The 22,504-nt window shown below is 43.3% G+C and overlaps 2 protein-coding genes across 9 annotated transcripts in view; both read left to right on the top strand.

Annotated features, from left to right (window-relative positions):
* The window catches only part of LOC119700151 (probable E3 ubiquitin-protein ligase HERC4), a 35,923-nt gene extending 31,868 nt beyond the window's left edge, over positions 1-4,055 (top strand). For both annotated transcript variants that reach the window (XM_038134678.1, XM_038134677.1), the window contains exons 19-23: positions 301-355; positions 547-626; positions 1,642-1,825; positions 2,194-2,293; positions 2,940-4,055. In XM_038134678.1, the coding sequence (XP_037990606.1) occupies positions 301-355; positions 547-626; positions 1,642-1,825; positions 2,194-2,293; positions 2,940-3,154 (634 nt within the window). In that variant the 3' untranslated portion in view covers positions 3,155-4,055. The remainder of the gene's footprint in view (positions 1-300; positions 356-546; positions 627-1,641; positions 1,826-2,193; positions 2,294-2,939) is intronic.
* A 2,051-nt stretch (positions 4,056-6,106) lies between these two features.
* Positions 6,107-22,504, top strand: part of HERC3 (HECT and RLD domain containing E3 ubiquitin protein ligase 3) — a 43,805-nt gene continuing 27,407 nt past the window's right edge. Inside the window, exons 1-4 of one of the 7 annotated variants that reach the window (XM_038135204.1) lie at positions 6,107-6,558; positions 7,117-7,183; positions 9,762-9,806; positions 11,153-11,410. In XM_038135204.1, coding sequence (XP_037991132.1) covers positions 11,185-11,410 — 226 coding nt within the window. In that variant the 5' untranslated portion in view covers positions 6,107-6,558; positions 7,117-7,183; positions 9,762-9,806; positions 11,153-11,184. Of the gene's footprint in view, positions 6,559-6,966; positions 7,184-8,397; positions 9,807-11,152; positions 11,411-22,504 lie in introns of those variants that run through there. The other 6 variants (XM_038135205.1, XR_005256727.1, XR_005256728.1 and 3 more) reach the window with 6 other exon arrangements.

Below are 22,504 nucleotides of genomic sequence, written 5' to 3'. Positions count from 1 at the left end.
TCTGGAAGCAAGGCGGTGGTCCCAAACCCAGCTGTCACTGAACTTGGTATAAAGTTGTCCACACAGGGCATGGGGATGGACTTGCCTGGAAACTTTTTTTTACTGGAGGCATTTGTGCTCAGCTTATGTCAGCAGCATGATGAAATTTCAGTGCCATATATCATGTTTCTGTCTGAGTGTAGGTGTTGAGTACATGTATGCATTTAAATACTGCTTGTCAAAGGATTTTTTTAGCAGAATTTGCAAGCGCACTGAATGGTCACGTTTCTTCTTTCTTTAATCCCTTTTGTGTTTGGACAGGAATCTTCGGAAAATTTTGAATGGAGAAACTGATAGCTTGGACTTGGACTTCACGGTAAGACATCCCACAAAGGTACTCGGGCAAGACAGTGTCCCAGTGCAAATGACACAACTTGTCTATAAACTCAAACTAGTGAGAGTGCCATGTCAGGCCCTTCAGGAGGAATGAGAGATGTAGAACATATATATGTGTCACATATAGATACATATAGATACAGCAGCCAGTGTTTTAATTTATTTGCATAGACAATGGAAGGAGAAGATTCCACGGATGTTGTTGAACTTAAAAAAAACGGTGCTAACATTCCTGTCACTAAGGATAACAGGTCAGTTTTATTTTTATATTTCTTAATCCTGTTGTCTTGTTGCAAATGTATGAAATAACATGTCTGTACCCATCCCCATATACTGTTAGAAAATATTGAATTCTGTATTGTGCCGTTGGTCTTGGTCCAATAGGTTGTACACTTTCGGTTCCTGCTGTACTGGCTGCACATGTGCCAAACACTAGCAGTTTGTGCAAGCAGTGGATAACATGGGGATCCTTAGATATCGTGGTATCTGCATATACAGATACCTGGCATTAACAGGAAAATTCCTAACAAATGTAAAAAATAACCTGGAACAGTGTTTTTAGGCAAAACCAGATGATTTTTGTGTGAAACCCAGCTATAGGTAGACCTCTTTAAGAGTTTTTTAAGAGCAAAATGTTTCCTGCTTAGTTACCTATATGGAATGTATCTTGTACATAAAGGAGAAGGAGCAATCTATCAATAAGGCTTTGTGTCAATATTAATCTCTGCACAGAGGACAGAGAAAAATTTTGTGTCCTGAATTATGCAGATGACCTGAAGACCCATAGGGATCCATGAAAGAGCTGTTTAAGAAGCTTGAAGTAGAGCATTTACATTGAGTTGATTGTACAGTACAATGTCACTACACAAATCCCCATATGAAGTAGAGAGAAGAGTGAAACTATTGATTGACAGCTGTGCAAATATTTATTTTGATTTCAGGGAAATTCTTGGGTATTCAATGGGAGTTAGGTCTGCTAGGTTCCATCTTTTATAATAATCAGGTGTCTGACAGAATTTCATTGGAGCATTCACATGAAGTACAAGGAGTGTTACCAAAATGAATCCATTCTGGCCAGCATTCTCTTTTATTTGTGAAGATGGTCCCAGCTTATTCAGTGAATAACTAATTGCCAGTGACAACTGGTCTCAGCGAAGACTGAGTCTGTACACCACAGCAGGTCATATGGAATAAAGGAATATATAAAGTTCTCTATATTCTCCTTTTAGAAAAGCACCACCAATGCTCGTTTGGTATCTGTTGCAGGAAAGAATATGTTGATTTGTATGTGAATTATAAGTTTAATAAATCAGTACAGAAGCCATTCGAGGACTTTATGCGAGGGTTCTTAAGAGGTTGCCCAGCTAGATATTGGAAGATGCTTTTGCCTGAAGAGCTGCAGGTTCTTCTCCAGGGACACACAACTTATGACTGGCATCTGCTGGAAAAGGTATTGTATACAAGCACAGTGTCCTTCTGCTCTGTCTGCTAAGCATGAACTACTTCTGACCTGTTATTTCACTGAGTGTATAACAGATGGACAGAAGCTCCAAGAACTTCCTCCTTTTTTGATTTGTGTTGATGTTCTGTCTCTAATCTGTATCAGCCACAAGAATAAAGGGGAATAGGTATCAAGTCATAACTTAAGGATTGTCATATGAATCTTTGAAAAACAACTGAACAAGCAGATTCCAGAGGTTAAGGGGATTTGAATATCTATGAATAGGATTATAAAATTTATCAGATAAAATTTTGCTTTAAATATAAATGGAAATATTGAGGATTAACTGGCCCATTTTATTTTTGTCTCTTTGACAGAATGTGATATACGCAGGGTATACCGAGTCAGATCAAACCATCAGGAATTTTTGGACTGTGTTTTATGAGCTACCAGAAGAAAAAAAGAAAATGTTTCTTGGTAATATATCACACATTTAAAACTTTGCATAGCCCTTTTCTTTACCCCACACCACACATACTATATACTATACTGTACTATAGTTCCAAACTGTAGCTTTTCAATATGTTTGCCCCTGCTGCTGTCACATTTTCTGGGGAAAACCACAAAAAAAATAACACAAGGAGTTGCACAGGGACAGCTCTGACCATCCTCAGATCTCCTGAGGTTTGCCTGAATGCACCCTGAAGCTTGCAGTTACTTTATCCCTTACTTTTGTGGTTGTGTTGTTGGTCAGAGGCTGCAGTTTGTGAGAGTACACTGTGTTGATGTAAGTAGTATACCTTTTTCAAAGGGTTGCAGAAGCTAGGTCATCCTTTTTAAAGGCAGAAGGTCAGACCTAGCCTGGCCTTTCTCATCCACACAATCTATAATAGAAAGTAGAAGAGGGCTTGTAACTACTGTGAATCAGTAAGAGACTTTAATCTGTATTCAGGTGCAAATTCAGCAAAGCATAATATTTAGCTTAGGAAAATATCTGTATGTTTACACTAATTTCCCTTCATGATATTCATTAACATTAATTATTTTAATGATTTTCAGCTAACATTATTTTACTTTTTTTCAATTTGCTAACTTATTCTTGTTTTTTCTTTCATTCCTTCAGTTTTTTTGTCAGGATCTGATCGAATCTCTGGCTATGGACTAGAACCTTTTAGATTTTGCATTGCAGATCGTCCAGTAGAAAATCCAGATGAGAGCTCTCCCTGTGCCGTTACTTGCCGCCCGACTTTGCTCCTCCCCAGATACAGCAGTAAAAAAATACTCAAAAAGAAGTTGCTTTATGCCATAGAGCATAATGAAGGTTTTGGCCGTGACTAACTCTGGGATAGAAGCACTTAAAAGCAAAAATAAGAATACGAGTCTTTATTCACTTGCCATATTTTCTCTTAATAACTCCAATTTACTAGTTTCTACCCTGCCTTATTTTTACTACACTTTATAAACACCTGAGTGTGTGTATTTGCTGAGATTTTACATTGCTTATAAAACTGAGCTTCGACTAGATATTTCATAGTTAGATTGTAAAGTTAGGAAAGAAGTATCCTGTTTGGCACACTTCAGAGAAGCAAGCTGATAACCAAGCATATTTACATATTTATGTGCAGGCAGGGTCTGCACTGTTCTGGTTGTGTCAGGACAGTGAGCTCAAGCAGCAGGGATTCTGTGGTTTGTACATTTATGCATTAGCAAGCACACAACCAGGATGTGCTAAGCAGTCACCCTTTCAAAGCAAAGCTGGGGTAAGGTTTTCATCTGTGTTACTTAAGGGTTCTCATGGGAGCAACTAACACATTTAATGAGATTGTGAATTGAAGGAGCAGTCTGTGCTCACCTGCATATGGTCTATGATTTATCTGAGAGAAATTCATAGGAGGATTTGATTATTCCTAGAGTTTTTCAAAAGCTGTATTAATGAATTATAATAATACAATTTTTTGTTATTTAGTATGATAATTGTGATATTTGTCATGGCTTGCAGAACAGCACTGTCTACAGAGTCCTGTGGACATGAGGCTGGCAGGGCTTCAGGAATCTCATTGTCAAAACAGCACAGAGCACTGGCAGGATATTAACCATGTCAGGCAGGATGTGTGGTTACTGTGTATTTTGCTCTGTGGAGAGAGAGAGAAACAACAGCCATTAATTTTCAGCAGTCTTCTGTTTGGTGCATTAAATGTGTCAGGGAACATCTATATGTAAAGAATTCCACTGTCTTAAATTAAATGATGATGGATTAAATTTTCACCCCTGTAGCTGTGTTCTTCCTTCCTCATACATCTGCCTACGTAGATGAGCATAGCAGGCAGGGTGTCTGTGTTCTCTGTCCTCCTTGGAATGGGGGGGCCTCTCACAAGTGGAGTCAAAGGCTGATGTAAGCATGTTTCAAAGAGATGCATTGTATACGCTGAACAAGTCAGTCTTTCCTGTGTGATGCAGAATGACATTGTTGCCTACTTAAAAAAAAAAAAAAGGCAAGTGTCCTTTTAAGTTACAGTACAGTAATCAGTTAAAAAAATAAAATCAAGCACTCACCACAAGCACCAGGGCAGTACAGGAAAGCAGATGGCATGGGAGTGTTGATGGGAAGAGGTGAAATAGAGGATGGTAACTCCCAGCAGAGGGGACCAAGGGGACATGGCCTGCTCAGACCTAACCCCTGTCCCCATCACCCCCCTGGAACAAACAGGACATCACAGGGATGCTTACGTCCTCTGAGAAAGGCAGCACTCTGGTGTATTTTTGTGGAAAGAGGGAACTGGCAGAAACCCAAGGTGTTGCCCACATCTCATGTCCAGCTGATGCTGCCACACCACCACAGATTTCTGTTTTGGGAGCTTAGCCTGCTGTTCTTCATCAGCCTGCTCCTGGCTGTTGGTTTTCTAAGCTTCAGAGTGATCTTCTGTGCTGTGCAAGTGCACAAAAGATGTATTCTCTTTGGAATTCAAAATAACCCATTAGAGATTAAATGATAATAGGTTTATTTAGAGCCTGGAGGTATTTCCTTCTCATCATGTATGATGCAACATCACATGGGAGATTACAGCCCAGAGTCACTTTCAAGGCTATTTTTAAGTTGTCCTTAAATAATCTCTGCTTTTATATATATGTGTGTGTATATATATACACACGTTACATAAAGACTTTCAGAGTAGAGCACTCCTCTGTGATTTTCTGAAATTAATTTGGACACTGGATTGTGTCTACATTTTCTCAAGCTGTGCCTGTTATAAAATACACAGGAGAATATAACATGAGTGACCATCACATTCAGCTGTGAGTTCAAAAGGCTTCACACAGGCAGCAAAAGTATATTGAACCTGCAGCAGGATTTTTTTTTAGGTCACTCATCTGAGCTGAGCATCACCTGTAGACAAGTGCAAGAGCAGCCTTGAAAGTTCTCTAGGAGGCTGAAATGTAAAAATGTAACCAGTTAAAAATTGGTTTCAACAAGAGACTTTTGGCTCCCTCGCACAAAGTTCAGGCTTTGCTCCATCTTTTTTTTTTCTTTTTTTTTTTTTTTGGTGCGTGTTTGCGTGTGTGTGTGACTCATTGACTACGCAATCAGAAACAGAGGGAACCAAGTGTAAAGGGAAATGATCTATTTTGCAAAGGCCTCCAAACGATGAAATAAACAAACAGAATCAAACACAAACATAGAAAAATATGTTTTCCTCTATGTATGCTTTCAGTTATTCTAGAAGTTGCTTGTAACACTGGTTAAGCCAAAGATGTTACATGACAGGTGTAATTTCATATTGGAGTAGCTATTTATTCTAAACACGAATGATCTATGCAAATACAGGTGATTTTTCACTCGATCTGTTACACATTTTCTGCAAAATGCACAAACACTGCAAGCTGCCAGAGATGCAGCGCAAGGGACATGAATACTTGTGGGCACTGGACCTATCTTAGGGACTTCTTCCCCCCATACTGAGCCCTTGCAAACATCTGTCTGAGGTTTGCTCCAAACATTGACTGTCATTTTGGTGGTCTGAATGGGATCCAGCTTCGCACTGCTCTTGTGGAGCACAGTCTTTTTCTAATAGATGGCACTAAAACCAGAAAATCACAGAAAATCAGTACTTGGGAGTTACATAATTGCTTGCTCATTGGCCTCTTTTTTTTTTTTCTTTTTTTTTTCTTTTTTCTCCTCCTCTCGCTCAACGGAGATTTTGACGACAAACCTTTTATGAGGTTGAAACTTTCTATAAAATTCGAGCTCCTAAACAAATAAGCCTGCCAGGTGAGGTCACATAAAAGGAAAAAGAAACAGGCGGGGGGGGAAAGAAACTGACTATTGTTATTAGTAAGTGACATTACGTGCTTAACGCATTTTCAAACACTGGAAAGCTGCCTTTCCCTTGAGACCTTCATTTAGAACAGCTTAAATTCTCGAATGCGCTTAACTTCGCCCGCGGGTTTCTGCTGTGTTTAGAGCGGCGAGCGATCCGCAAGCCCCGAAGCCCGGCGGGCGGGGGCCGCCTGTCCCTAGCGCTCCGCCCGCGCCATTCCAGCGCTGCTGGGAAGGCCAGGCCGTGCCAGGAGCGCGGATCCCACGCCGTGCCCCGGCCCCGGGGAAAGGAGATTCCCGGCCCTCCCCGCGCCCGCCGGGGGCCGGGCCCGCCCTGCGCATTGGCCGCGCCGCGCGTCACTCCCGGCGGCGGCAGCGGGGCCGGCACTTCCTCGTCGCCGCGGCGGCAGCGGCGGGGCTGGTGGCGGTGAGTGCCGGGCAAGGAGAGCTCGGCCCAGCGCTGCGGCTGTTGTCGGTGCCGCCGCCGAGGCCGCGGCCATGCGTGGGGGAGCCGGGGCTCGGGCGTGGCGGGGTCCCCGCCGCCTTCCCCGGCGCGGGACGCGCGTCCCCAGCCCGGGGTGCCGCGGGGCTGCGGCAGGAGCCGCTCGGCATTGCTGCCGCCGCCGCTGCTGCTGCTGCAGCATCACCCGGCTGCGGGGTGGGCACGGGGCTGCTGCCGCTCCGGGATCGCTGTGTGCCCGCCGGGAAGCGCCGCTCTGGGCGTGGGAAGCGGCCGCAAGAAGCCCGGGGTGTGCGGGGTGAAGGCAGGGAGCGAGCGGTGTTTTTACTGGGATTGCAAAATGGAGGTGATGGCGGGGGGGGTTGTCGTTTTTGATTTTAGGTGTCTATTTTTATGTGTTTTCTGTGGGGGCATCTCTATCTGAGGGTATGCGGCTGTGCAGTGGAAATACTCTGCTCCTGCTTTAACTCATTCGCTGGTACACCTTGCGTTCTTTTGCTCTGTAACCTGCTTTACGTTGGACAGTGAGCTGGACTGAAACGGAGGCAAAAAGAAGAAGAAAGTGGGCTTGGAAGCTTGGTGGCAGAAAGAGGTAGTAAATTCCGTCATTGTTGAGCAATGCTGGTAGAAGAAACGCATTCGTTATCTGAAATCTCACAAACTAGAGGGAAGGAAAAACTTGTTTATTCATGCCCTGCCAGTTGGCAGATCTCTTTGTTTAGAGAGCATTGAGTGTTGTTTGTTGCAATCGTGATATTTACTTAGGTGACTTTCCCAGAAAGGGCGCAGAGTGGAAATGGCTTTAGAATATGTTTGTGTGATTTTGAGGAGAGACTCTGCATGACATGAGAGCTTTTAAAAAGAGAGAGGAAAAGAAAAAGAAAAAAAAACCAAAATACATCCTGTCATGATTATGCATGCAGCATTATTATTTTACCAAACCACGGGGGCTGTTTTTTCACCAAAGGATATATACTTAGTATGTCAGCAGAACCTTATTATAGCAGAGGGTGAGTCTTCCACCCACAATAGATTTCCTCATAATATTCCTCACAGTGTGAGGTTTTCCTAGCTCTAGCTGTGCTATGTACATCCTTCGCTGTTATGATGATGAATTATTCCTGAAATGCCAGGGTCTGAGGTTGTGGTGTTATAGCTTCCCCTCTCTTTTTTATGTGTGGGGAATCTCTGCAAATGCCTGGCTTTACTGCATTGCATCTGTTCGTATCTCTGAAACATGAATACCAAGCTGTCTGCGTTGGGATTTCTGAAGAACAGGAATAGGTTATGTGGTTGGGTACTGCAGTTCTTGTGCTTTTTGCAGTCCAATTTTTAAAAGGAACTCTGAACATTAATCCTTAACTGATTGCATTTAAGAAAAACCCTCTCTCCCCTAATGGTTTGCCCTGTGAAGATAAAAATTCAGCTTTTTAAAGGTCTTTTGAGCTGGACACTAGGAATATTAATCATTTATATAAAATTTCAGGTAAGTGAATATAAATAATATATTTAATGTATACATGTGTACGTGCAAGCACGTGTCTGTTAGTGCTTGCCTACACTAGAAACTTCTTATGTCATTGTTTTAGTATGAGGAAGGTATGCAGTTTGTAGAGGTAGCTTACAGTGGCACATGCACTTTTACTTCCTCTGTTACTGTCAAAGAAGAGTAACTGCCTTAACCGGATTGGAAACAGAGTGAAATTGTTATTTAAAGTCTCCTTGTGTTTCAGGACACAGCTCCTACTTGAACATACAATGTATTAAGACCTCCAGCGTTTTTGTTTTTTTTTTTAAGGGGGGAAAAAAACCCAGTCTTATAGTCATAGTTTTAAAAATGTCTTCAACATAAGTAAATTCACCAGGCCATTTGAAATATTTAGCTGTGCCAGTACACTCAGATTGTGAGTGGCTGTGTTTTTTGCTCTGCTCTCCGCTGGAATGTGTTGGTCTCTTTCTGTGAAACTGAGCTGCACAGAGATTTATTGGCAAAATGTTGGAAGATGGGGGTGGATAAAGATGGCATAGTCCATGGAGATGATTTAGAAAAAACTAGTGAAAACTGGATTTTCTGTGTCTGGTATAGGGATAGTTAAATATGAGGAGCTTCAGAAAATCTGGCCTGTAGCATGAATGGAGGGTTGAACTCTGAAATATCACCTCATGTTTATGTGGATTACTGGGAGTTTGAACTCCTCCTGTTTCAGTAGTAGTGTCTTACCTGGAGGAAAAAACCCATCTCTTACCAATCACATCGCATTCCTTTGCCCATTAGCAGCAAATTCTGGTGTGGAATATGAACACAAGGAAAGTAATTAATGTATTTTTAGCATTTTTAGAAGAAACTAGCACTAGGGAAGATGACTGTAGTCTGTAGGGAGCAGACTGTTGAGGTACCCTCTTAGAAGGTACCCCAAATCAATATTTAGCCCATGTGGTACAATGTCATTGTAGTTCAAGTGGTAGACTGGTGAAATCTTTTCACCTTAGAGGCAGTATCTATTTATCCTAGCAGGGAACGTGATCCAAGGATCTTCAGGAGTGCTGCTTGTGTCTTAGTAACACACAGTTCCCCAGACTGAGAGAAATGGCAGTCCCAGATTTCTGCCTTTCCAGTGTCAGTTTTGAAACGATTCCCTGCCACCTTCAGGGTGTTGCTCATGCATTTTTAGTTTGGGGTTTTTTTTGGTGGTGTGATAGAACATGAAGTTCACTCTAGATGTAGCTGTTTAAAGCACATTTAAAGCACATGCACACACTTCAATTTGCTTGTGTCCCACGGCATTCCTATTCTTAGCATAGCCAGCATAGAAGGGTGTCTTCCATCAGGCTTTTGTGCTTAGGGCAACCAAATACAGAGTGTACACCATGACTGATTTAACCAGGCAGAACCTTGTACACTCCTGCTTTTTTAACCAGGCAGAGCCTTGTTAAAGGCTCCTGCTTTTTCCTCTGCGTGCTTTGGAGCTGGAGCTGGCCAGTGATAAGCACATGTGGGTGTGAATGAGTTGAATTATACTGCAAAAGAAGAAGGGCTGCTGGAGATAAACGGGGTCCTGCATTACTTTAAAACACCTAATAAGAGATCCTAGTGAACAGTTTGTGGTAGGAAATTCCACCACTGATGAAGTACTAACTGGAAAATCCAATCCTCTCCCTTCCCCTTCCAGCTCAGTCGTGCCTCAGCGGAAGTGACCACATCTGACAGGCAGAGGGTAAGAGATGAACACCCGTGTCTTAGGGCTTAGATTAGGAAAGGCTTTATTGCTAATACCTAGAGCTTGAATTAGCACCAGGTTTTGGAAACAAACCAAATGCATGTGTTTCCTGTCTGCTCAGAGTGGGAGAAGGAATCTTCGGCAGTTCAGGGGTTATCCTTTGCTTTTCTATCTTGAGCTATGTTAGTAAATGCTGCTGCTGCAAATTGCCTTCGCTAAAACTTGGCATGGTGTGTCCTAAGACTTGATGTCTCAGATCTTTCATTTTCTGATCTTTCTCCTTCCCTTTGCAAAAAAAAAAAGAAAACACAAACAAACTTTAGCTAGTTTCTAGTTCAGTCAGAGGAGTTCTCAGTGTCTTATTGGTATAGCATGCTTAACAAATAACTCAAACCTATTGATATTAGGAGTGACAAAGGAGTATTAGTAAAATTAGTAAAATCTTTCCTGTGCTTCGTATGGAATACTGTTTCCTTCCCCCAGCTTTCATGCATTAGCATCCTGTTGTCTTTATCAAGTTCAAGCCAAGTAATTCCTTGGAGCTTTTATATTGCTGTATTTTTTCCCTTCCTGTGTTACCTCACTCTGAAATCCCTGACTTTCACTGAGCACTGCACAGAAGATAACTCCTGACTGCTGGCAAGTTGCAGCAACGTGACCTGTCAGGGCCAAGCTGTCAATGTGCTGCTCCACGTGAGCTGCTGCTTCTTGTGTAATTCTTGCTGCAGTTCAGGGCTGTGTGTGTTTCAGTGTGTGGCTCAAGTACGGAGTGTGCGTGTACATGCGCAAATTCGGGTTGCAAGACTGTTCAGTTGAGAAAAGCACTCTTTAATCTGTTTTTATCAGAAATAACACATTTCTGCATTGGCCAGTACACCACAAATACCTGTGTCATTCTGTTCAGGGCTAGTCTGACCACTTTGGAGGTAATTTTTTAAAGATTTATTTAGATATGGCCTCAAATATGACACTCCAAAAGTTCAGATTTGGACCTGTTAGTCTGAATAGCATTACAGTTGGTTTGGGGCATTGTTTGATATTTGGTTTTTGAAGCAGAGTAATTTTGCAGTGTTGGAGCTCAGTCTCCTGGTTCCAGAACATTTCTGCTGCCTTGCAGATGGAGATGGCCAAGGCATGAAGGTGCTGATTCAGTACCACAGCTGAGCTGTCTTGATTACTCTTTGTCTGTGTAATGGTTTACTGACAGTTCACAAACCTGACAGTCGTGCAGGAAATGCCTTTTCTGGTTGTTTCCACCTCCTGCTGTGAACAGCTGGATCTCTGTAGGATCATTTGTGTGTACTTGCTTCATTCACACTCATTTCCCTGTCTCTCTTCCCCAGGAAGGATACATGATTTGCTGAAAAGAGAGAAAATGCTATGCTGGGGCTACTCGTCTTATGGACAGCCTGGGATAGGTAGCAACCTCCAGGTCATCATTCCTGAACCACAGGTGTATGGGTTCATCCATGACAGAAATGTCAAGGAGGTGGCCTGTGGAGGAAGCCACTCTGTGTTCCTGTTGGAAGATGGAGAGGTGTATACCTGTGGCCTGAACACCAAAGGTCAACTGGGACATGACTGTGAAGGAAGCAAGCCAGGTAAGTCTGCTTCTTGTACGCACTTCCAAACTGTCTTGAGGCTGGTGGGCTGAGAACATTATGAAAGCTGCTGTGTGCTGATTGCTGTAGAGCTGGAGCAGCCAGCAGAGCTAATAATCGTGTCACATAACACATGGTGATGCTGAATAACGCTAGCTGGCTCTGGAAACCTAAAGCTGAGCAGCACGGGTGAGGAAACAGGTCTGCTCACTTTGCCTGGGAAATGCATCAAAACAGAGGCAGCACAGATGGTCTCAGGGCAGATTTTGTTATCTGGCATTATGTTGTCTTTTTATAAAAAGGAGGAGAGGCCCATGAGTCACGAGTGTCTTCTGCTTTGTCTTTCCAATTGCACTGCATTGTTATGCCCACTCTTATTCAGCTGTTGCTGGGAATTTTCTCACTTGCACCAAAGAGTTCAGGTGGATCTGTGCTGAGTGGAATTGTGGAGAAAAATTTGTGTTGGGCCAAAAGGGTTTGTAAATTTTGTTTCCCCCTTTCAGAATCCCTTGTCAACTTGTGCCTTCACTCCTTTATGCTTTCTTAGTCTGAAAGAAGGTCACTTTAGTGTTGGGTTCCCCGGACTCACATTGCATCTTCTTCATTGCGTTCTGATGGACAGAACTCATGAGTGCTGAACCACAGGCAGCTACTGCCTCTCCTTCCCAGGGTGAAGGAGTGCTTTAATTGTAAGTTGTTCTTGGAAGAAACCCTGAAGCCTTTCTTCTGGGCTCTTTTGAATGTTGGCCTTCCAGTTTGCTTTCCATTAACTTCTTGGTTTTGGCATGTGGTGAAGATACAGGTATTTCTGTTTCCATAATAAAAAAGTTCCGTACTGTGGGCAATTAGAGAAAAAATTCCTTAAACTACAGGCTACCCTCTGTAGGGCTTGGGTCTCCTCTAGTGTCACCTGTTATTGCATGATAGAGAGAGGGTGTATGCAAAATAGCCTCAGTTCCCCATGCAGTGTGTGCAGATCTGACCTGACTGACCCTATTGCTCCTTTCCTCTGTCAGTGTCTTTTGTCTCCTTCTCTCAAAATGAATTGGCAGGTGTTGGATGCTGGACGACCAGGATGCTGGATTAGAGGAGTTCACCTTGAATCTGCCCTCTCTTGCTTTTCCTTCAAGTAGTTTCTAGACAATTACTGAGAGAGATTGGGAAAAGCAGGAGTGCTCAAGTCCTCTCTATGCATGTCTTCTGAGGACTTGTAAATTTAGGCCCTGGCATAAATGAGATGCTTGGTAAAAGAAAGCCAAGCCTAGTGAATATTCAACTCAAACTGCTGAAGATACACTTCATCCTGCAAATCACCCAGCTAGCTCAAGACTACTGCAGAGGCCCCAGAAATTCAGTACTGTTTTGAGTGCTGCAAAGATACTCTGAGAAACATCTTCAGGCTACGCTGCTGTTTTACCCATAAAATTAAGCAAGTGTAAACTGCTGATGAAAGGGGAGGATACACAGCAAGTAGATCAGAGCTGGAACTGGACTTCATGAATCCTGAATGCTGAAGAGTAGACCTTTCTCAGCTAGGTAATCCTGCTTTCAGCTAGACTGGTAGAAGAGGGCCAGTCTGAGCTTCTGAAATAGAAATGAAAGGTTCTTTGTGTTTGATCCCAAGTGCCCTTCTTCTACCCCTTAAATTAGGGTCTGTCACTAAGATGTGAAACCATGTCCCAGTTATCCTACAGGTTTATTTTTTTTCTGAAAAAGGTTCTGCAGTGCTGCTCCCTGAGGAGCCTGTGGCCATCCCAGAGAAATGATGTTTCAACATAGCATTACTATCTGTGGCTCTAGTGAGATTTCTGCTGGCTGGGGCAGGTGGGAGGGACGTGCTGTAAAGCAAGGAACAGCTGCTCTTTTTAGCTTACAGTGAACAGTCACAGCAGCCTTTATGGTAACAGTAAACTGGGGGAGAGCCCCATCACACTCTGTTCTGTGCTTTGTCTTGCAGCACTGGGAACTGAATTTCTTACTTTTCATTTGCAAATGGGAGCAAGAAGAATCAAGCCTTCCTCTTTCACCCCCACTTCCTCTGCATGGGATAAAGACAACCTTTTACCTTCAGTGTAGAAAGGCCTGTTGAATATGATCTTTTCTGTTTTCCTTTATTGTGGGCCTGTGAATGAAGCCATGCCTGATAGGTGATGAAGATGCATGTGTGGGACACAGGGTCCTGAGCTGTTGGAAACGGTAGAGAAAACTGTCAGGGGGAGTCTGCGGTAGAGAATGGGAGAAATGCCAGGAACTGGGAGTCCTGGAGCTGCACCTCTGCAGCCTCTGCTGGACAGGGCAGAGTGGGCTGAGGTCTCTTGGTTTTCCTGCTCTGTGGCTTGGTCCTGTCAAGCCTGTGAGGGCAGCTGGAAGTGGGACCTCTGCCCAGCTCTGGAAGTGAGCTCCATCTCCTGATGTAGGAGGCTGTGACACAATGCTGATTGTCCCTTTCAGGCAGCCCCTGGGGAGCCTCGTCTGGACTTCAGAAATGCTTACCAGGGCTTTACAGAGTGCCTTGGTTGTGTTTGAGAGTAACACAGAGACACAAAAATGTACAGGGGGTTTTGAACCTTGTGAAGGCTGCATTGATTTCCTAGGGGTGGAAAGATGCTCTTCCTGCTGCCTAGGTCTTCCCTGAGAGGAAACTCCCTTTTATTTCTCACTATTCAGTTTTGCTTCTCATTCATGCTGCTCATGAAAATGTCAAACGGTGGTGCAGAATTGTTCCAGCAATTCCTCTTGGAGGAGCCCTTTAGAGGGCACCTTTTGAAATGAAAGAAAAAGTGTTAATTAAAAGCTGTGTTTATGGTCGCATCTGCTGGCCTTGCAGATGTAGTGTGGAGAGGGGGATAGCAGCTGGCAAAGTGATTCTTATGCCTCTCCTCTACAGGGAACAGAAATTACTGGGGGAGTGCATGCCACTGAAAGAGCGTAAGTCAGTAGAGGTTTGTATTCTGGAATTGCCCTTTCCTCTGGATTTTACATTGGGGTGCTAAAATTGATATTTAGGATGCCTAAGAAGTTTAGCCTAACTAAAATAACATGCCTTTTGACTAAATGCTAACTGCTTCTAAGTGTTTGTTTCAGACTCTCTCCTTTTGATAATACCAGGGTGATACCAGGTGTAGCACTCCCATGGCTCTACCACAAGCCATTTTCTCACACTGTCACACTGTTTACCAATTCATTTTTGCTTCGAATTGTGGTGGTTAGCGAGGTACTTGCAGAGTCCACCCCTCTTAGGGGTGGATATGTGGCTTTGTTAATACTTACATGATCGTTTTTCCTCACCTCTTTTTTTTTTTTTTTTTGTTTTCCTTTTCCTCCCAGAATAATTCTGTAGTTTGTGTCTGCAATCACTTGGCAGGGATGCAGAGGGGGAGGAATGCTGTTCCAGCGTTCTCTCACCATGGCCATGATTAATAAAGCTTCTGTCTGACCTGCCCTAATTCTCGCTTGTGTTGTTATGCCCTTGAAGTCTCCAGAGTCTCTGACCATGTCTTAGGAGAAGCAACTTGGCAATTTTGGTAGTGAAGTATTTAACCTGCTGTTTTGCAAAATTAGTCTGAGTTTGCATTGATCTCCTGAAATGTATCAGATGATAACATACATTATATCTCTAATGGGAAGCAATAATTTTGTACTGCAGTAGTTTTAGAAAAAAAAATTATTTATAAGTATATATAAATTTTGCCTTTTTCACTCCTGTAATTTCACTTGGATTGATTTTCTTCAGGTCTGCCATGATGTCTTGGCTCTCTGTGATGATTCTTAGATAAGTATTTTATCTGAGTCTGCATTCTGGAGAGCAAAAGACAGGCTGAGGTACCTAAGGTAAAGGCTCTTTTGGGATCTGGGTGGAATTATAGAGGAGTGTGAAACAACTAGCTAGTTGTTAGTAGTTTCTAATGCTTTAAAAACATGCTTGAGTCTCAGATATGAAACTTGTTTTCAGCTGTAGAGGTTTGTTCTGTTCAAGTCATTTGGACTTCATTTGACTTCTGCTAGTGAGACAGCCTAGGCTTTGGTAAGTAGTGTCTCAAGAGAGTTACAGGACAATGTCTGAAGCCAAATTTGCCTCAAACCTTTTGTTTGGTAAGATACAGCAGACAAACTTCTGATTTTTTTTTAGAAAATTCCCTGTCCGGATGCAAATTTGCAGGAGAGCACTGCCTTTCTGTGCATTGTGGAATCTATCTGCTCATAGCTGCTGATAGAGATTTCATCATAATGTTCATTCCTTTTCAAAAAGCAGGAGAAAAACACCACCAAAACAAACAAACAAACCAACCTAGGTGATCCAGATCTTCTGGATTTCTCTGAACTGAGTGGTCTTTCTTTTCAAATGTTAGTCCACTTGTCCTGAGCCTCAGCACAGGATTACAGCAGCAGAGAGCTTGGTGTTCAGGTCAGGGCAGCATGCTTGTTAATCATAAGCCCTGGAACAGCTGAGAATTCAGATGTGCCACCTGCTTGGAAGGACAGTGTGTGTGGATCTTCCTGTTTTAGCCTCTTCCCGGTGGGTGAGAAGTCAGCCACGAGGTCCTGGTTGCTCTGGAGGAGAGGTGGCAGGGCTTGTGTTTGTCATGAGCAGGTTGCAGACAAAGAGCTGTATGTTTCTGTTCCAGCACTCATTGTAAATGTTGTTTGTAAAAAAAAAGGTGATTAAACTGGTCACCCCTTGCAAAAGTTGGGTATGTTCATTTATACTCATCCCTCTTGCTCCTTTGATCGATCACAGGATCTGACCAAGCTATTTCAGGTTGCTGTGCCTTCACTAGTGGCTGCAGTGGATTTGCTTTATGGAGAGTCAATTTCAGCTGAATTGATGCCATTTGGGCTTCAGAATGATTTTAAAATTAGGTGTTAGAATTTAGAATTAACTTAATTTAGAAACAGTTGGTATTTGGTTGAATGAGAAATAAAGGAAGTGCTTTCCTGGAGATACCTTAAATATGCCTGCATTGTATTGAATTGGCTGGCTGAGGGATTTAAATATGCCAGATATTTATAGTGGGAGTTGTTTTAAAATTTGTGCGGTCTTGATCATGTGAACTGACTTGTGCCAGTATTTTCTGAGACTGTAGGACTAGGAGAACCCACACTGAGGAGAGACAAGGCTCTTTAGGAGGGCCTAACCAAGTAAAAAATCTGATTTCTTGACAGCAAAGAAATCTACTCAGCAACTAAAATGTCTGTAATGTGTTCTCAGATGCAGCTCTGAAGTCCTGTCTCTAAAGTCCTGAAGTCCTGTCACACATGTATTATTAGAACCACCAGATTCCTCTCTTGGTTTAATTTTGCTGAGCGGTAAAAGCAAGGATGAGCTCAGGGAAGCAAGATACTAGTTTTTTTGCAGTCAGTATGATCTGTTGTTTCAGAGGACATGAGAAACAGTTTTAATGCTTCTTTACCTCAAAAGGCAGAGCTTCATTCAGTAGGAATGACCAGCCTTTTGCCTTTTGACTGGGCATTTGTTGGGCAGTTTGGCAACCTAATCTTCTACTTACCTTTGTGGTATTTGTTACTTGTCACTCCTGTACCATGCATACTATTCAGAGGCTTTCTGGAGATGCAGCTGAAATAAAAGCCTGCCAATGAAACAAAGGCTGTCTGCCTGCCTGGCTTGGGAGGAGCATGAAACCTTGGCACTGTGCATGGCACGAATGACTGGCCCCTTTCCTGCAACCATGCTGAAGCTGCAAGATGTGATCAGGATAAAATGGGTTGGGTGGCTGTATGTGGTGAGTTAAAGGAGAGGGCAGGGAAGAAGCTGGAGGTGATAGATACAAGTTTGCTGAATGCCCCAACCTTTTTGTAGTCAGAATAGTTGTTTGTGCTGGACAAAAGTGATGACTTCGTAAAGGTGAGTAAGTATGGCTGACAGTCACAGCTTCTAGGAGAGATTTGAGTAGTTTGGTGGCTGATGATTTTGATAACTCAGTTATCTTCTGACAGCCCAATAGTCTTCCTTAAGCTGTATTGGAAATAAGACTTTTTGCCAAAGATCTGTGTGAAACTTCTTATCAGAAATCAAGTATTTTTGGTAGCTGAAAGGAGCTGGTAGAACATGCTTACTCTCTTCAACACCTGACCTGCCTTTTAAACAGTTGCCTGCCTATAAAAACTTACCAAAAAGGAATCTACAAATGCTCATATCTTTTTTCAGAATGCCCAGTAGATAAAATTAATAATTTTTTAAATGTTTAATAGGACTGCACGCTTTGCTTCCGCTTTTTCAGTCCCCATGCTTGTTTTGCAGTAACATATTTTCAAGCAATATTTGTGAAGCTGAAGGGAATGCCCTTGAAAGCAAGGGCAGAGGTGCCCTACTGAGTGTGCATTGTGCAGGTGTGGCATTTCAGATATATGGCTTTGTCTTGCTCCTGTGCAAACCACTGCAGGATTGAGAACAGTGGGAACAGAGTGAGAAGCAAATCAACTGCTTTTGAAAATTGTGTTACTTAATCGAAGCCTGGACCTGCCACAAGTGAGACTCTCAAATATCACAGCTTTGCAGTGTGTAGTACCAGCCCATCAAATCTGGCATCTAGGCACCCATTTCCCTAATTCCCCCTTACACTTCTGGTATCCATCCTCAGTATGTCATGCCAAGGTTTAGTGCATCCTGCTCACCTTGGACTTGCTGCCTTGGAGCTGTGGGGTTTGCTGGGCTGCACATGGTGGACCTTGGGGGTTTCTCTGTAGTCATGGACCAGCCACAGCTTCTCTGCTGCCTGCCAGTGGCCAGCAAGCCTGGCTGAATGACCACCTTTGCAGCTCTCTGCCATAACTGAGGAGGAAAACGGGCTCTCTTTGGGTTTTCTGAACATAGGTTTTCCCTGTGTTTCTCTAGCAAATCGTGATGGTTTATTTCTATGAAAGCACTATCCTTACTAGTTTACCTCCAGGGTCTGAGGGTGTATTCTTCCCTTTGCCAGCTGATGCTTGCCAGACTGGAGCTCTCTGTGCCTGAGCAGCCCTTTCCAGGAGCCTGCTCCAGCTGTCTGTGCCCATGCCATACATCTGTAACTCCTCAGAGAGGCTGTGTCCTCTAGACAAAAGGCAACAAAGTGGGGAGGACTTTCTGCCTGTGCCTGAGGAAGGGCTTTTCTTTCTCAGAGTAGATGTCTGCTCACAGCTGTGAGGGGGAGTAGCTGGCAAAGCATATGTGATGTGACACCCTGGGATGTCACTGTGGCCTCTCACTTCTTGCTCTTGCCTTCCTGCCTTGACATGACCAGAAACAGCCTTAGAAAGTGAAAGCAGTGTTAATAACTGAGCCAGCCTTTCTCAGATTTTAAGACTGTAAGTAGCCATGCTAAATAAATGAGTGAGCAGTACCACATGTATCATGCAAGTAAACCATCAAGAATCACTGGTGCCTCTGGATGAAAGGCAACTGCACAATCTTTTGTTGCTTGGAACTTCTCAGGCTTGACCTATGGACCACGTTGCCGCCGCTCTGATCAGCCGTGTTCTGGGGGAGTGTCACCTGCTTTGGTCTGTCCTCTGTCCTTTGCTGTCTTCCCCCCACACTTTTGTTCAGTGAGTCTACTCTCTGTTTACATTTCCTCCCTTGCGGCCAAATTATCAGTCTTATCAGCTTCAGTGCTGCTGTTGTCTGTCTCTCTGATCAGGCTTTTCTTCCTACTGCTCTGCTTTCTGCTGCAAGCATAGCACCATTCAGGAAAAGGAAGACCTCAAGTTTTGCAAACTGGACCTGTAAAACCCAGCCTTCTCGATGGATATAGTAAACTTAAGGTGTTGAAAGTCAGAGGATGTTACATTTTGATGTAAACATTGCTTGCTCCGTACTTAGAGTTTTTGTCTCATGCTAAGAGAGGTTTGAGCATGAGATGTGCAGCGATATGTAGGTGAGAGCAGCAGGCAGGTAACGAGGATAGCTGTCATATGGTGGGGATGTGGTCTCCCCATGGGCTTTGCTCTTGTAGTGTGGTGCTGTGCAGGTGCAGAACACGGTGTTTCTCCCACCTTTGTGTGCGATAGTGTCATAATCTGAGCACAAGATGCAACAAGCATGTAATGCCTTCTCAGAGACGCTCTGCAAAGGGCAGGGAGGTGAAATTGCACAGCTGGTGTCAGGCAGGGTGGTTCCAGCTGTCTACGTGTTGTGTGTCTCATCTGCCTGGCCACGCCAGAGACTGTAGAGTCACCAAGGTGTGTTCTTGAAACTGTCCAAGAGCCCTGGAATCCTCCCTGTGCACCTTCCTCTGATTTTACTGCTGACAAACCACAGCCTGCAGAGGTGGTGTGAGTGAAGCCACAGGAGCAGTTTTAGCTGGCTGGGTTAGATTATGTTTTCACAAAGCACATGACAGCTTTGCAAAGTCTGTGTTTAGTTTAAGTGGTTTATAGAGTCTGATTTCTTTGTCCTGCTCCAGGGCTCCAGATTTCCCGTGACAGCTGGAGTGTGGGATGCCTAGGTGGTCAGAGTTGAAAGTGGGCAGAGGGAAATCAGAGGGTCCTTCTTGGGAGCTTTAAGGGAGAGGGGAAGGGGCAGAAAGGCCTTGGCAAAGACCATAATTTCCCCCTCCCCAATTACCAGTTTCCAAGTGGCAGAATCACACTTCCACTGAGGATGATGTTTTCTGAAAAAACTGATGAGTGTACTTGTGCTGTAGTGGTTAAATAGCTGGTGTTTTACTGCTAACACAGATAAAACCAGTGAATAGCTAGGACATGGAAGTTATGCAGGCAAAAAAGGAGAAATTCTTGGGAGGGAGATGTCCTCTCTCTTAGTGCACTTTCAGTTGCAAGCATTTTGATTGTGGCACATTGGTTTTCTCTTTTTCCAGTTTCTTTAAAGCACTTAGACATGTTTTCATGTTCAGCTGCTTCAATGGGACTGAAATAATGAAGCTCATCACAGCCTAGAAATAGAGCCATGATATCCATATGCAGAAATGTCTTTGGGATGTGCCATTGGAGACTGGGGAGTCAGGTGAAATTTACTAATCAATGTATAAAAATCTTGTCAGGGCATTTGGTAGATCCACTGTTGCTCACTTGCTTTTTGTACAGTGGCTTAGTAGAATGGTGGTGACTGATCAGTTTGGGCCATGATGTTTTTCTGATTTTCTTGTGGTGCTTGTTGAAGGCAGTAGCAGATTTTTATGGAGTTTTTGGCTGTTGAATCATGCTTCCCTAAGTGCTAATGCTGTTAGTGTCACCTTGTTAGAGGGTTTAATGTGTTGGTGCAATTCATCTCCAAAAGGAATGAACTCTGCTCCTTTCCTATAAGAAATAAGGCTTTTCAGTACTCAGAGAATAGAATGATTATACAGGTGACATTTAGGTTGCTCTTGGTGACTGATTGAGTATTCAGCTGCCTTATGCATGGAAACATTGTATCTCACACTTCCGATTTTTAGATCTGGGTTGCACAATGCTCAGGCATCCTAGTGTGGATGTGGACTATATTAAGAAGCGTGGCAGTGCAAAGAAATTGGCTCATCTGTCCCTCAGACTTGCAAGCTGCTAGCATTTAACCCAGAGGAATTTCTTACCTTAGCTTACCTGTTTCTCTGTTCCCTATGTTTTTACCACCATCTCTTATCTGGGCAAGCTAGTAAGACATATTTTTTGAGAATCTGTGAGCAATTTCCTTGCAGACACCAACAACAAAGAAGAACAAATGGTCTGAGTTGCTTATTGTCAAGCTGGGCAGGCAGTGAAGAGTTTTGACCAGATGTCCAAGCAGACTGGAATCCATTGAAACGCTTCCAAGACACAGCTTCTTCTGACCAGAAGTGCAGATTTTGCCACTGAAGGTGTAACTTCAGGGCTGATGGTCTCTCTGTAGTTTCCAGGCAGTAGAAGCCATCTGGTGCTGTTCCTGTACGTCTTGGTACACATATGGCTGAAGGATTTTGCCCTGTCCTCTAGCAAAAGCCCGTCTTGCGAGCAGCTGGAAGCTATACATAGACAGGGTGTACCAACTCTCTGATAAAATTACTAGGAGTAAAAGCTAATTAATCATTCATTGCCTGTGCATTCTAATTAGAGCAGTCTAAGTGAATGCTTTGTGCTTCTAGGAGTTGCAGACACTGAAGATCCTGTGTAGGATCCAAAGATGTAGGGGCAAAGCATGGGCCCTGTTTTATAAACAGGGAAGCTATGGGCTGATGGTGGGCTTGTCAGGGGTTTTCATTCTTGTCCCAGCCTTCCTGCCATTCCCAAATCTTCAAGCTAAACACACTGATTGTTGGAAAGTTGAGTTGTAGAAACATACTCCACTTATCCTCAACTTTTGCTGGAGTGTCCTTGCAAAGCAAGAAAACACAAGAGCAGTCCTGGGAATCGGGCCTGTCATCATTCACAGATGGGCTGTCCTGAAGACTTTTGCCTCATTCTTTACTCCAGTGTATTTTATGAAAAGATCCAACAGGGTTAAAACCAGAAAAAGTCAAACCTTGACATGCCTGTTCCTGTTGAGATCCACAAGTTAAAGTGACAGAAGAGAGAAATCAAAGCTGGAACTCCAGCAGATATGAAGAACTGATAAATGACTTCTAAGCATTGGTGCTGTTTTGAGACAGCTGACAGCTTCAGGAAGAAAAGATTATTTCAGTGTCTACTTCTTGGAACTTCGGAGCTTTTGTTTGTTTTTTGGAAGTTTTATGAGGTGTTGAAACATTGAAGCGTTGTATTGCATAACTGCTTCAGCCCTTCCCTGTTGCTTTCAGGGTTTTGTTCTGCTTAGCTTTGTAGATAATTTTGCCTGTTAAGCCCCACTTGACTGGTTTTATTCACCAGTTACACAAGACACAATGCTAAGAATAAGCTTCACCTTTTGTACTCTTCATCTCAGTGCAGCGATACATCTTCTCTAAGGAGTAAATAATGGTGTTGTGATACTTTGGAAGTTAAATGTATACCACCCACTAAAACATCTAATATTTTGATGTGAGAAGGGGATGGGAGGTCAACAAAGAAGTAGTTGTCAGATAGATATTTTTGATATCCCATGTAAGCTGAGAGATGGTACATTCAGTGACTTGGCAACTGGCAGTGAGTTGGGGCCCTTGTTGGACTGCCCAGGCAGCCTGTGATCCCAGGAGAAGGCTGGCTTTT

The sequence above is a fragment of the Motacilla alba genome, chromosome 4, assembly GCF_015832195.1.
Source record: "Motacilla alba alba isolate MOTALB_02 chromosome 4, Motacilla_alba_V1.0_pri, whole genome shotgun sequence".
Classification (NCBI taxonomy): domain Eukaryota; kingdom Metazoa; phylum Chordata; class Aves; order Passeriformes; family Motacillidae; genus Motacilla; species Motacilla alba.
Note: the sequence above shows the minus strand (reverse complement) of the source record. Positions and strands in the feature narration are given on the sequence as shown.